Source organism: Pseudochaenichthys georgianus, chromosome 17, assembly GCF_902827115.2.
Source record: "Pseudochaenichthys georgianus chromosome 17, fPseGeo1.2, whole genome shotgun sequence".
NCBI lineage: Eukaryota > Metazoa > Chordata > Actinopteri > Perciformes > Channichthyidae > Pseudochaenichthys > Pseudochaenichthys georgianus.
The window spans coordinates 6863506-6879123 of NC_047519.1; the positions used below are offsets into that span (position 1 = coordinate 6863506).

Here is a 15618-nt window from a genome sequence, read left to right on the forward strand (position 1 = left end):
CTTGGGACCTGGTAGGAGTCAGATAAGACATGACATGATGAGAACATAGTGCCATGTGCTTACTTTAAGCAAATCAGAATCAGAGAATCATGGGTAAAACAGCAAGGAAAGCTCATTTCCTGCTGTGTTTTTAAAACTGCACTGCTGTCGTCACCTTTCCAAACAAAGATGTTCTTGTCGACCCCGTTGTCCAGGATGTAGCACTCTTCATGAGACAGCATGGCCTGTTTGAAGGGACTGGACGGAGCCACAGGCGTCACCTTCACCGAGCCGGTGGCATCAGAGACCTGAGGACCACAAAGACCCCAACTCTTACGGCCCGTCCACACAGCGGCGTGCGTTGACGCTTGCCGGCGGGCGTGTCTGACACTCGACCAACAACCAATCACATGAATCTCCCGCCCCTGACACACAAGCAGCGGTTTGATTGGCTAGAGCTTGTACTGGCATATGATTCGATTGGCTGACACTTCTGCCGAGGCGTCACAAGTTGAACATTGCTCAACTTTTGCATTGAGCAACGCCAGCAACGCTCCACGTCGCTTACCACGATGCAGTTCGGCTAAAAGTGACGTCAAAGTGAATGGGCAGAAGCGTTGGAAGCTTCAACGGACGCCGCTGTGTGGACGGGCCGTTAGAAGTTCTGTTCTTAAAGCGTCACGGTAAGCGAGGACGTGTGTCTCTAACGGCCTCAAAACCTCTTCATTTCTTACAACATGGACATTTTTCTTTCTGCAAAATGCAAAGGTAATTTAATGTCCTATTTTGTGATTGTAGAGTGTACATACATGTTCATTTAAAGCAGCCTTAAAAATGAGAAATTATTAAAAATAAAGATGAGTTTAAACATGCAGGTTTTTGAGATACGACCAAAAACTAAAAATAGAGGGTTATAAGTTGTGTTTTTTTAATTAAAATCAGTGCCACCAGATTGTAGTACAGCGTTCTTTTTCACAATCATCAGGCTTGATTTCATATACTGCTCAGCATCTCTTTAACTGATTTAGGAACACATGCGCATGCAGTGTAGTGCACATCAATTCGTTTGACACCAACAGCGTGTTACTTACATTACTCACCATGAAGAGGGCACCCCTCTTCTTGTTGGAGGTGTCCACCTTTTCATCGTCCACGTTGCTGGGAGCTATGGCGGTTTTGGGCCCCAGAGCCTTCACAGCCAGAGGAAGGAATCATTAGTCTCCTCATCTGTCAGGACCATCACTACTCCAACATTCAATCATCATTTCATACACAGATGAAGACTGGACAGCCAACGAAATGAACAAGCACTGCCTTGCTGGCAGAGATGAAGCATATTTACTTCAAATCCTATCCAGCCATCAAGTGCATCACATTTAGACGGTTAAACCTGAACCTCCAACATATAACCACTGGATCCCAAAGGTTGTACGAAAGGTACAAACATGACATGTGCCCTGAGTCTTCAGAAACAGAATGTTTTTAAGAATTGTCAAAGTCAACTTTATTGTCAATCTTCTGTGTGTGGGATACAGACAGGAGTATCGAAATGCGAAAGCGAAAATTAAAATATCTAAATATTATCAGTCAATAATATATATATATAAATTAACTTAAATAAACGTATGGATAGATGCCTGTAATGCCTCTGCTACTACAATAATGTAGTGTTTAGTATACTTCATTTAATAGGATCATGGCCTAGTCCCCTAAACCATCGTACCTTGTTATCTTGATTTATTTATTCATTTGTTTATTTTATTTTTTCTCTCCCTTTAATTGTTATCATTGATGATGCAGGTTCTCTTTTCTTTTTTTCTCTCTTTTTCCTTTTATTTACTTATGTTTAGGCTGCTGTGTATATTGTTCTGATCTTGTCAAACATGTCTGTATTTGTCTGTACTGTTTTGTAAGATGACCTGTATGTGTAGGATCATTAAGTATGTACATATGGCTATTGTGTATGTTTGTTCTTGTGATGTTCAAATAAAAAGTAAGTTTGAAAAAAGAAAAAGAAAGATCTTGATGTTTTTAAAATATATTCTGGAAGCCCCCCTCCTCATCCCTATTTACCAGGGCCCCTCTCTTGTTGTAAAGGAAGTGTTTACTACCGCCTTGGCATAGACATGGCACATGAGCAGGGCACTACAAAGGACCTCACTGTGTCCACTCGTTCCCATGGTGACTGATCAGCGGCCGTGAAATGCATCAACAACACTTATTGCTTCTCCCCAGTGTGTGGTGATAAATATGTGTGTGTGTGTGTGTGTGTGTGTGTGTGTGTGTGTGTGTGTGTGTGTGTGTGTGTGTGTGTGTGTGTGTGTGTGTGTGTCACCTCTATGATGGCTGCAGGCTCCTCCCCCTCCTCCACCATGTGCACCTTGGCTCGGCCGTTCCTCTCGTTGTCTCGGATGCCGAGGCTGACCTCGGCGGCCTTCAGCCTCTCGAAGCGGTTACACTCGCTGCCACACCACTGGTACACGTCCTGGAGGGGGACAGGACAGTAAAGACATTATCCTGATCAGATGATGCGTAGCATGGTCCTGTTGACAAATGTTACCGAGAGTGTGATTTGAGATCTGTGTTTGGTCAAAACCTGTAGTCAAACCCGGCTAGCAAAATGTATGTGCACTTTCAAATGTAAGATTTAGAAATCATTTTATGAGCAGCTTGGTTCTGGTTCATCCAAACCTTCTTCAGCTGTGCAATTCAGCATTTATATGTTAATAATACTAGTACACAACTATACATATTATAATATGTATGTCATATCATGTACACATATTGACTTCCATTTCTTATTCACTGTTACATGTCCAATATGTGTAATATGTCATGTAAAGCACTTGGAAAAGCGCTCTAATAAAAATGCAATGAATTATTATTATTATTATTATTATGTTTATATAAATATTTATATCTTTTTTTTCTTTTATTGGACATTTTACTTTAGCTTCTTATCTTTAAGTAAATATGTTTATTCTATTCTATTTGATCTTTTATTGGATATTTTTACTTTATCTTCTTTATGTAAATGTGTGTATTCTTTTTTATTCAATTTTGTTTTTATTGGACATTTAACTTTAACTACTTGTGTTTATATAAATATTTTTATATAATGTATTTACCTATTTTTTATTTCTTTGTCGATCATTCTATTTCACATAAACGGTATCAAAACGGGCTTGATTTCATGGAATACCACAAATGTATTACACTGCTATGATGACAGTATATACAGTGTACGTCTCCAGCTAGTTAGAAAGTGAAGGGGGGGGCTCACCTTGCCCAGGTCCACGATGAAGCAGTCCCCCTTGTTGAAGCTGTCCCAGGACATGTCCACCTCGGTGGCCCTGATGGCCCGGCGGCCCTTGATGTGCAGCAGGCGCTTCACGTTGGAGTCGTTGGTCACCACATGCTGGAACCCTGAAGCCACGCCCCCTCTCTGTGGCCACAAATAAATGAGGTTATATAAAGGGAAGTGATTTATTGTAAATGTGTACATGAGCACAGTTAAGGAAAGAAAAGGGGCACACACTTCACATCATGTGTAACGTCCAGTAAACAGTCACAAGAGGTTTGGCTCAGGAAGTGAGGAGGACACCGATGATGTGTCGCACAGTGAGGGTTGGATGAGTTTAAAGGTTTATTTGGCTTTTTTCTTCTCATTACAAAGGTTACATCGATTGCTGTTGACTCTAGAGCTGCAACGATTAGTTAAGTTATTAGTTGAGTAATTGATTATTCTATCGACAGAGAAAGAATGTAGTTGACTTTATCTCTAAATCTTGTATTCATTGATATAATTAGCTTTATCCTAATGAACCCTTAACAGGAAGACAAACTGCTGGCTGCAGCCCTTAATAACAGTTTGTTTCCCTATATGCCTCAGTTTCAATGTCTGCCACCAGACGTTTCATTACTGACACAACGACACAAAGGATGTGAGTCAACCAAAGCAGGAAGAGGAGAGCGCTTTTAGTTTTTTGCTAGCTCTCCCCAGTTACCAAAGAGTACATGTATAAGTTATTCAGATACTATCCTCAATAGAGAAAATAATGCATGCTGGAACAACTAAAGTTACTTAGGGGGGGGGTACAGCGTGTTGTGAGCCGTTTTGAGGGAAAACGGAAAAGAATCTGGTTTTCCAACAATACTACCATTAAAAGGCGCTGGGGGGGGCTGTCTGTTTTCACTTTAACACAACACAGTAAAATCCTCAACGGACAAAAGGTTGTAAATTGTGCTGCCAATAATGAAACGTACTATAAATCACAGCTAGCAAAGCCCATAAACCTTATCACAGTGGAAATGAAAGTAACAGGAGGCTGGTTCTGGAGAGGGGCATCACGCCTGGTGCCAGTGGTCCTGGGGTTAGGGGTTGTCTCGTAACATGCCGTCCTTGGTGCAGCCATTAAACAAAACAGGTATTTACAAGCCATGCAAATGATTCAGTGCAAATGAGCAACAGACAGACGTTCTGCTGGAGGAGCAGCCGTGCGACTGCCCTGATACTTTGAAGTTCTTCTATTTAGTAAGACGACATCAAACACTGTCCCTTCGTGAGATCAGAGAGGGACTTCCTTGTTCTCATACTGTCTATTGAGAGCTTCGCAATGAATAAGTGTTGTAAGCGCAGTGGGTTCCTCAAAAATAGAAACCACAATGAGGTTCATCTTTCTCAAAAGAGTTACTAACATTTTCCATGGCAACAATGCAGGCTGTTTATTTTCTAACAACTGGGTTGTTTCCTCACATTGGACCAAAACTATGAGGGGACAATGAGTTTAGGTTCCGTCTCCGGCCCCCTCTAAACAACTTACTGTGTGTTGTGTGTGTGTGTGTGTGTGTGTGTGTGTGTGTGTGTGTGTGTGTGTGTGTGTGTGTGTGTGTGTGTGTGTGTGTGTGTGTGTGTGTGTGTGTGTGTGTGTGTGTGTGTGTGTGTGTGTGTGTGTGTGTGTGTGTGTGTGTGTGTGTGTGTGTGTGTGTCTCTGCAAAAGTCTCCAACTTTGCAAAAGCAGTGTGTGTGTGTGTGTGTGTGTGTGTGTTTCTCTGCAAAAGTCTCCAACTTTGCAAAAGCAGTGTGTGTGTGTGTGTGTGTGTGTGTGTGTGTGTGTGTGTGTGTGTGTGTGTGTGTGTGTGTGTGTGTGTGTGTGTGTGTGTGTGTGTGTGTGTGTGTGTGTGTGTGTGTGTGTGTGTGTGTGTGTGTGTGTGTGTGTGTGTGTGTGTGTGTGTGTGTGTCTGCAAAAGTCTCCAACTTTGCAAAAGCAGTAAACAAGACTTTAGGCTAATTGGGGGTTTGGATGTTTTTCGATGAAATGGGAAACAGACTGCTGGTTCCGATGTGGCTTAGTCTTTCAAAATGTCCTCCTTTGATCCCGGGATGGCTGCCTTGGTTAAAGTCAGTCACTCTGGCAGACACACACTGGTGTTTCTATGAAGACAGGGGAATGTTGAGCTTCCTCTGAACTTCAGACTCATTCGCTTCACTGTTTGGCAAAGTTCATCGGGGGCTGACAATCATTAAACCCTGTAGATATTTTTAGGTCAAACAAAGTCCTGAGTCCATTTGTGTTCATCGTAACGTTCCCTGTAGGCCTATACGTAATGTATATGTCAGTGATATAACGTAACTGATTATTTCTCACTTAATATTTCATAGTGAAATTAAGTCTACTGGCTAATCCCTTGTCACATGGTGCATAGGCCTATGTTTGAATTGTGAACAGTTCATTTTAGTGTTCTCTTCTTAAACAAGTACATTTGAATATTAAACTACACATTTTTTCACCAGAAAACAAGACTTGAGCTATGCTAGCAGCCCTGTTGTTAGGCTGTTCCTACGTACACCAGAGCTTGTAGCTAAACGCTAAAATCGTGTTTTGAGGGAAATGAGGATAAGTCATATCACGCAAGAACTCAAAAGGCTTAATGTTTAAATTGACAAAATAGCGATTACTTTTGTATGAACAAATGTAATGTGAGCCTACTGTTACAACATCTTGATAACCATGCGTGCTTCACTAAAAAGTGACACATGAGTTATGCGTTAACACAAACGTAGATGAATCTGGAAATTAAATACAATTAAAATAAGCAAAGACTAAAACCGAATACTCATTGTGGCACTTTTGAGCGTTATTGATTGTATAGTGACCTCACCTGGTACTTGATTCCTGACCTGAAGTACCCCAGGAAGGTGTTGGATTCGCAGTTCTGCAGCTCCCTGAACTGCACCGGCCCACCACCCAGGAAATCATCCAGCTGTGTGGAAAAGATGGCCACCGCTCCACTCTCATCCTGTGAACAGTCGTCTCCTACAGGAAAGAGACAATTGTAGTCAAACCAACCTATCCTAGTTGTTTTGGTTTTTTTAAGGATCTAGTTTGTACAAAAGCTTTGAGATATTTTACATCAACACTACTGTAGCACCTATGTGTAGCACTTAAGTTTCTGAATTCCTGAGTCAGGACTGGAGGCTTCTACCACATAAACCACATCTGCAGCTTGTATACAGCTATAACCAGGGGCGGACTGGCCATTGGGCTTTCCCGGTGGGCCGGTGATGTGCGTGGGCCGGAGGGCCAAAAAAAAATTAAATGTTTTTATTTTTATTTATTTTTAAATGTTTTCTTTGCCTAAATCCTACCGGCCCACATTTGTAAGTGTTCCGGCCACTCCCTGGAGGGGTCACACCCCGTTTTGATAGGCTACCTATGTTCTATCTATCAGATAGTTTCACTTTCACACATCAGGCCCGTAGCAGCTGTCACTGCGCAGTGAACGATCAGGAGTGAGTGACTGAGAGACCTAGCTCGCAGTTGCTTACAGATGGATAAACAAGCTCTAAAGCGTAAAGGCGTTTTTGTATAGTTTGTGTATACAGTATACAGCAGTGACCATTAACTGGCGGCCCGCGGGCCACATCCGGCCCGCCAGACATTCTCATCCGGCCCGCACGGCGGGGCTGACTGTGGCGTTGGCGGAGTGGTTAGTGTGTTCGCCCCCCACTCATTTTGTTTTTACAACGTCTCGTAAGTAATGTGCAGTACCGGAGTCCAACAGAGAGGCAGCAGCTGCGGGACAGCAGACTGCGTACTACAGCCTTCCCTGCCCTGAAGAAGAAGTGATCCTTCGTTAGCGTGAAGATCTGCTTTATGCGCTCCACAGCAGTAGCCCCCGCTGCGAGGCTCCGGCGACTTCACAGTACATGCACCCCCCCCCCCCCAACAGAGAGGCAGCAGCTGCGGGACAGTAGCCTGCATACTGCGTAGCCTTCCCTGCCCTGAAGAAGAAGTGATCCTTCAATAGCGTGTAGAGTCTGCTAAGCTTAATGCGCTCCGCAGTACCTGAGCGTGCTCCACTAGCACCCCCGGTCAACAACTTCAAAGTTCTGGGCTATAGAATTGGCTGACCCGCGAAAGTGTCTATTGGATACATTTTGGCCCTTGGACAAATGTAGTTGGTGATCCCTAGTATACCGTATTGTAGCGAGCCCTGGGTTCAGAGGGAGGGGCTTGCATAGGGGAGGGGTTGGCACCCGTCGTCGGATAGAAAAGGGGGAAGTGACGTCTGAGTAAGAGGTTGCGCGGCTGTGGAGAAGAACGTGTTGCCCACATTCTGTTCCTGAGTTTAGGCTAGTTAGGTAGCAGGTTTATTGTTTTGGGTGCAGTCACTTTTGCTTCCTCTTGCTGTTCAAATAAATGTTGAAAGAAAAAGTAAATCTGTTTACAGTTCTGTTTCATGTGGGTGTTGAGAGATGTATCCATAGATGTAGTCCCTAATTTTGCTCTGAAAGTGCACCAGATTGATGCATTTAACTTCAACATAAACATCTTCCCGGGGGAGCTTGCCCCCGGACCCCCCTAGAGGACGTGAGGTCCACCACCTGCCCAAACCCCCTGTTAAATTGTCTCACCCACATTGAGGATGCTTCCTACGCCCATGTTTTATTCCATGTGTCAAGTCAGGCAAATTGGGTCCAAATGTTATTGACATTTGCATCAATGATCTGTTAACATTAAAATCAATAAATATATGCTGTAACTATTTTGCTGTAGGCAACTCAAGGGCTCAGGTAATGTGATTACTATATGAATAATGGTAAAAATAACATAAAATGCATAGGTTTTTTTGTTCAGTAACATACTTTCGTCGCCGGCCAGCCGATGCATGCCGCGCATTAAGTGGGCCTGTCTGTCAATTAATCCCCGGGCCACTTTTTCCTCCCAGTCCGCCCCTGGCTATAACCGTCAGATTGCACTCACCAGGGATTCAACTATTCCATGATCCCACTTGACTAACATCGATCCCAGACAAGGGATTCATTATGTCCTCATGTTATTTCTACCTCCACGAGAGGGTTGCACTAGCAGTGGAGAACAGAAAGTACTGTCCCTGTTCTGACTCTGCAGGAACAGCCCCACCATGCTGGGACTGATCTCTTTTGACACCCAGGAGTTATACAGCAGTTTCATTGAAGTCTCTGTTATTGGTTTGTAGTAGGAAAAGTAGAGAGCATGAGAAAATTTTACTTTCCACAAAGGATTTGAAGTTGCATGTCATAGTTTGCTCTGTCCCACCTGAATTAAACCTCCATGAGAGTAGACAGTACAGAGAGGGCGTAGAGTGGGGGGTGGAAGAATTTCACAAAGTGTTGTGACTTTTAGAGAAGACATTTTCCACCACATACAGCAGAGGATGCTTCAGATGTGAGATCAGATGCCTTATCTGGTCTGTCCTCATTTCGAGAGCCCAGCTATAGTGTAGCGACCACATAATATCTAAAACAGTTTAGAGTATGGTCACGTACCACTTGTTTATCAGCTTTGGGGACAGTTAACCCATATATAAAGCAGGTCTATGTGCTATATAAACACTGTGAAAGTATCTTAAATTATTTTCCGGAGTGGTTTTAAAGATGCACTCGCTAAAACTGAGCATTTAGGACATAGGGTGGATACAAGTATATTTAGGCAGACAGTATTCAACGATAATGTTTTTTTTGTATAAAATATGGAAACATGTTTTTATAGAAACCGCAAACACATAATAAGCATAAGTAGCAACCTTGAAGGAACCCTTTAAATGTTACTGACAACTTTACCACAAGATCCAATAAGTATTTCCATTTAGTTCACATACAAAGAGAAATTGGCAAATCACATGACCACTTAGAGAAGTGGAGAAAACTATAAAACATTGTATAAAATAAGAGAATAACAGGAGAAAACCCCCAAGCATAGCATTGTGGGAAATGCCGTAAAATGGCTTCTGCTACACAGTGTATTGACGCCAACAAAACCTTGGGACCTTTGTTGCATGGTATAACTTCCAAGCCTTTCTCTTTCCTTCTATCTCACCTCCTTCTACTGTGTCCTCACTCAAATGAAGGCGCAAACATGCAATGCAATGCTGTTCCTGTATTGCAAACAGCATGACAACATCCTTTTTGTGAAGCAAGATGCAAATGCAGATTCGACTACGATAATGTTGTTAAGAAAGAGTACGAATATTTTACATACTTTGATTAACTTATTAACATGTACTTTTGTGCACAGTGTGTATCGCCGTCTTACCAAGCCACATGTGTATGTTGTATGAGGGGGCGGAGGTGGTGAAGAGCAGCAGGTAGGCGTCCCCGGTGAAGAAGCTGCCGTGCAGAGCTTTGGGGACCGGCTTCAAGTCCAGGTTCTCGATCCGCCACACCTGCAGGCCGGGCTGCTTCCCTGCTGCAGCAAACTCCTTATGGGACACCATGACGGCTCTGAGGAGAGGGAGAAGAAGAAGGAAGAGAGTCAATGTGGAGGCTAGAGGAAGATGGAAAGAGCAGGGAGGGATTTGAATATGTTTGCCTTGCAAAACAGGATGCGGCCAAAAATAAAAATAAGTAATTTTTTTCATCAAGATGTGTTTCCTGAACTGAATGTTATAAATACATGGGTTATTTTGCATGGGTTAAACCCCAGCAAACGGTCCGAACTAAAGTCTGTAAAGATAACCATAAACTGATTGATGTAGGAACTTTGAACCATCGTCAGATCCATAATCTGTCCATCAGACGCAGATATCAACTGGTTTCCTTACTCCCATATCTTGAGTTTTTATTGCTGATATGGCAATAAGTACATACCGTGGCCCAGCTTCAGTGTCTGGTATTGGAAATAAACTTCATATCAGGATAACAGAGAGGGATTATGCCGGTTTCCCCGATTACACAAGAGCCAGATTGGCAGCAGGATTATGGGTACTGTGTTACGATGTGTGAAGCAGGTAGGACCCAAATGCAGATTAACGTCAAATTCCTTTATTTCAAGGCTAAAATTACAATGACAGAACAGAACACTCACCGAGGACAAGCCAATACACAAGACGAACCGACAAAGACAGACAGAAAAACCAGAACTTAAATCCACACAAGACTAATCACACAAACAAGACACAGGTGAGGAGGGAGGAGAAAACACAGGGGCCACAGGTGAACACAATTGGGTAATCAGACACACCAGGGAAACTAACGACAGGAGGAAAAACACAGGGAAAAGGACCAGACAATAACCCAGGAGGAAAACATGACAGAGAGAACAGCAAAAACACCCAAACCTAGACATAGAAATGTGACATGACATGAGAATCGTGACAGAACCCCCTCCTCAAGGGACGGATTCTAGACGTCCCTAAACACCAAAACAAAAATCCAACAACGTCCAGCAGGGTGGGTGGAGGGGGTCCGGAGGACGGGCCTTGGCTGACAGCCCAGGGCAAGGCAGAGTTCAAAGAGGGGGTCTCGGGCGGACGGCCCGGGGGCAAGGCAGAGTTCAAAAAGGGGTTTTCGGGCGGACGGCCCGGGGGCAAGGCAGAGTTCAAAAAGGGGTTTTCGGGCGGATGGCCAGGGGACAAGGCAGAGTTCGAGGAGGGGTGAAGACCACAGCGGGCGAACTCAGGGGACCGGGCTCGAGGGCGAAGACCGGACAGCTCCGAAGACCGGACAGGAGCCGGTGTCGACCGGACAGGATCCGGAGCCGGTGGGACAGGTGTCGGCAAGATTCCCCACGGAAGAGGACATAGGGCCGGCAGGACCACCGGCAGGAGAGCAGTCGGCGGAACCTCCAACAGCACAGGACATGGAGTTGGCAGGACACCCAGCTGAAGAGTAGTCGGCGGGACCTCCAACGGCACAGGACATAGGGTTGGCAGGACCCCCGGTAGAAGAGTAGTCGGCGGGACCCCCAACGGGACAGGACACAGGGCCGGCAGGACCCCCGGCAGGAGAGCAGTCGGCGGGACCTCCAATGGCACAGGACATAGGGTTGGCAGGACCCCCGGCAGAAGAGTAGTCTGCGGGACCTCCAACGGCACAGGACACAGGGTTGGCAGGATCCCCGGCAGAAGAGTAGTCGGCGGGGCCTCCAACGGCACAGGACACGGAGTTGGCAGGACCCCCGGCAGAAGAGTAGTCGGCGGGGCCTCCAACGGCACAGGACATGGAGTTGGCAGGACCCCCGGCAGACGAGCAGTCTGTGGGGCCTCCAACAGCTCAGGACATGGGGTTGGCAGGACCCCCGGCAGGAGAGTAGTCTGCGGGACCTCCAACGGCACAGGACATAAAGTTGGCAGGACCCCCGGCAGAAGAGCAGTCTGCGGGACCTCCAACGGCTCAGGACATGGAGTTGGGACTCGAGAGAGGGCTCGAGAGGAAATTTGACAGTTGACTTGAGAGGTGACTTGAGAGGGATCTCGAGAGGTGACTTGAGCGGGATCTCGAGAGGTGACTTGAACGGAGACTCGAGAGGAGACTTGATAGGGAACTCGAGCAGTGATTTGAGAGGGAATTCGAGAGATGACTTGAGGGGACCTGAGAGGGAACCCGAGAGGAGACTTGAGAGGGAACTCGAGAGGAGACTCGAGAGGGGACTCGAGAAGAGACTCGAAAAGAGACTTGAGAGGGGACTCGAGAAGAGACTCGAGAGGGGACCTGAGAGGGAACCCGAGAGGAGACTCGAGAGGGAACTCGAGAGGGGACTTGAGAGGGGACTCGAGAAGAGACTCGAAAAGAGACTTGAGAGGGGACTCGAGAAGAGACTCGAGAGGGGACCTGAGAGGGAACTCGAGAGGAGACTCGAGAGGGAACTCGAGAGGGGACTCGAGAGAGGGCTTGAGAGGGCACTCGAGAGGAGACTTGAGAGGGAACTCGAGAGGGAACTCGAGAGGAGACTTGAGAGGGAACTCGAGAGGGAACTCGAGGGGTGACTCGAGAGGGGACTTGAGAGGGAACTCGAGAGGAGACTCGAGAGGGAACTCGAGAGGGAACTCGAGGGGTGACTCGAGAGGGGACTCGAGAGGGGACTCGTGAGGGGATTTGAGAGGGAACTCGAGAGGAGACTTGAGAGGGAACTCGAGAGGAGACTTGAGAGGGAACTCGAGAGGAGACTCGAGAGGGAACTCGAGAGGAGACTCGAAAGGGGACCTGAGAGGAAACTTGAGAGGGGACTTGGGTAGGAACTTGAGAGGGGACTCGAGAAGGAACTCGAGGGGTGACTCGAGAGGGGACTTGAGAGGGAAGTCGAGAGGGGACTTGACATGGGTCTTGAGAGGGGTCTTGAGAAGGAACTTGTGTCGGTCGGTACGCCGACAGGACACGGGGAGCTGGCGTCGGCTGGAGAGCCAGCAGGAGACGAGGTGCTGGAGTCGGCCGGTACGCCGACAGGCCTCGGGGAGCTGGCGTTGGCCGGTACGCCGATAGGACTCGGGGAGCTGGCGTCGGCTGGAGAGCCAACAGGAGACGAGGTGCTGGAGTCGGCCGGTATGCCGACAGGACTCGGGGAGCTGGCGTCGGCCGGAGAGCCAGTCCTGGAGCCGAAACTGGAGTTGGGACCATGGCTACTGGGGCCGGAGCCATGGCTGCTGGGGGCGGAGCGGAAGCCTGGACCCTGGCTGTGTAAGCCAGGTAATGGAGAATGGAAGCATGGCTGCGTGGACCGGTACTGGTGCATGGATCCATGGCCTTGTAGGCCGGTTCTGGAGCCGAAACTGGGGCTGGAACCCTGGCCTTGCGTCTCTTCGGAGTCTTTTGGAGGCTTCGTGGACCTCCAAACGCCAGACCAGACCCCAAGAAAGGGTCAGAACATGCAGACTGGCACTCAGGGCTGCGTGAGAAAACCCTAAGCCACTCGGGCAACAAGCTCCAGAGCCAGGGCTTGCGAGCAACCTCCTGACGTGCCTCCTTCAACGCAGCCTCTCTACCCCGTCTAGATGAGGCGCCTTTCCATGTATAAAAAATGTATTCCAGAGAGTATCCAAGACATTCTGCCTGTAGCATCAAATGGGCTGAGTCTGCTGGGTCCATAATGGTCGGTTCGTAATGTTACGATGTGTGAAGCAGGTAGGACCCAAATGCAGATTAACGTCAAATTCCTTTATTTCAAGGCTAAAATTACAATGACAGAACAGAACACTCACCGAGGACAAGCCAATACACAAGACGAACCGACAAAGACAGACAGAAAAACCAGAACTTAAATACACACAAGACTAATCACACAAACAAGACACAGGTGAGGAGGGAGGAGAAAACACAGGGGCCACAGGTGAACACAATTGGGTAATCAGACACACCAGGGAAACTAACGACAGGAGGAAAAACACAGGGAAAAGGACCAGACAATAACCCAGGAGGAAAACATGACAGAGAGAACAGCAAAAACACCCAAACCTAGACATAGAAATGTGACATGACATGAGAATCGTGACATACTGACGTCCTCTGAGACGACACGCCACGCCTCACTCCTTTATTACAGTTTACACTCCATACTTCACTCTGATCCACACTAACTACAGCCTACACCTGCTTTTTGTGCACGCCGTGGTGTTCACACACACAGGTAATCCACACACACACACACCACCAGAGGAGTTGTGTTAACTGGAGTGTGTTTAAAGAGCGGCTCATGTTTCAGTGCAGAGGAAACCGAGTGCGCTTCCTGTAAGAGGCTGATCTATAAGTGCTGCATCATGGACACACCCTCAGATCACTGATGAGGATGCACTCTTTATAACATGGTAATAACACTACTGTGACTTCATACTGTTAATACTGATCTCAAGACTGTGTTTAATTAAAAGTATTACATGTTCTGCTTCTGATGCTCATAATTAAAGTTATCTTATTCTTTTTTTTAGTTGAATTGTTATTTATTATTGCTTTTATTATTATTTTAGAAGTGCATTTTTTACCAAATTTTTTTTTTTTCCGTATACATTTCATTTGTACTGAGTGGGTGGGGATATGAATACACTACAATCACTATTCCAACATGACACAACATGTCACTTCCTCCAAAAGAAAAAAGGAATACAATAATTGTAAAAGTAGTATTTTATATTTGTTCACTATTACATAACATTCAAACAAGTACTTCCTGCACTTATGTTACAGGATGTTACGCTGTCTCACTTACAGTTGATAACAAATACATTAATTTCATCATAAAAGCAATGCAATAACTCCATAACTAATGTTTCCACGATAAACGGATTGGTTCTGCCTCCTCTGTTTCCGGCAGCTTTCTCCAGCTGCTGTGACTCAGAGTAGAGGAATGAACGGAAACTTTTACACATCTGGAGAAATCCTTCCAAACTTGTTTTTTAAATCTTGAACTGAATCGTGCACTAAACACATCAAATCAACTCGATCTACACAACTCTGCACGTTGACTAAAGCGCGTGCGAATAATCAAAGTCAAGGAAAACAAGGTGCGAGTGCAAGTCGAGTGAAAAAACTCACCGTTTGCGAAAAGAATCAGACAGGAGAGATAAGCAGACTGTCGGATGGAGGTTAGTGTGGTAGTGAGTGTCTTTATGTTTTAATGTGTAGTAAAGAAGCAGGAGGAGGAGAAGAGAGGGGTGGGTCTGTCTGAGGAGGAGAGAGGGCTCTGATTGGTCGAGAGGAGCAGCAATGATAATAAGGATGCTTGTCTGTGCACTTAAAAAGGACTCCCTCTAAGAAATCAACTGTTGATATCATTCAAGCGTTCCTTTTCCATTTTGAAGACTTCCCTTTAGTGCAGTGTGAACTTGCCTGCTTGTGGTTTAATGTGCAGGTTCCTAAGTGTTCAGATAGGGAGGACAAAGTCCACTGAGCAGAGTTTCTTCATGACTCAACAGTGTGCTGTTTGTCTGCCAAGGCTCTGGAATAAAATAAGGAATGTGCCTCCCTTCATTTTAATGCCCTGCATGCAGAGCCAATGGAAACAGGAAACAGTGGCACTATGACTGTTTAATAAACCAGATCAGCCCTCCAGATGTATCTCTGCCAGGGGTGTAAAGTAAAGTAGATTTACTCAAATCCTCTAAAGTACAATTTGTTGTAGTCTACCATAGCATTTACATGGATATAAGCCCCGAATATTCGCATCGCTATAGTTTCAGGTTTCACTGCGGTTGTCAGCTGTGTTTACTCCTGTCATTCAAACAAGACGCGCTGGAGAGGGGGCAAAATGAACATATTTTACTGCGATTTAGTTGTAATACACATTAAAAAAATTATGCCGAAGTAACAACATACAGATACCGGTTAGTAAAAACTATGAATTAATGCTGTGACAGGTGTGCAGACAAGTACAATGGGAGCCAGAGCCT

The 15618-nt window shown here is 45.8% G+C and overlaps 1 protein-coding gene across 1 annotated transcript; it reads right to left on the reverse strand.

The window, feature by feature from the left end:
- Nucleotides 1–59: 59 nt before the first annotated feature.
- On the reverse strand, nucleotides 60–14870 carry scinlb (scinderin like b). The gene is made up of 7 exons (XM_071206381.1): nucleotides 14765–14870; nucleotides 9558–9745; nucleotides 6142–6296; nucleotides 3263–3424; nucleotides 2315–2464; nucleotides 1080–1169; nucleotides 60–287 (listed from the first exon to the last, which is right to left on the reverse strand). The coding sequence occupies exons 2-7, from the start codon at nucleotides 9736–9738 to the stop codon at nucleotides 60–62; spliced, it is 966 nt and encodes a 321-aa protein (XP_071062482.1). The 5' UTR covers nucleotides 9739–9745; nucleotides 14765–14870.
- Nucleotides 14871–15618: the final 748 nt, after the last annotated feature.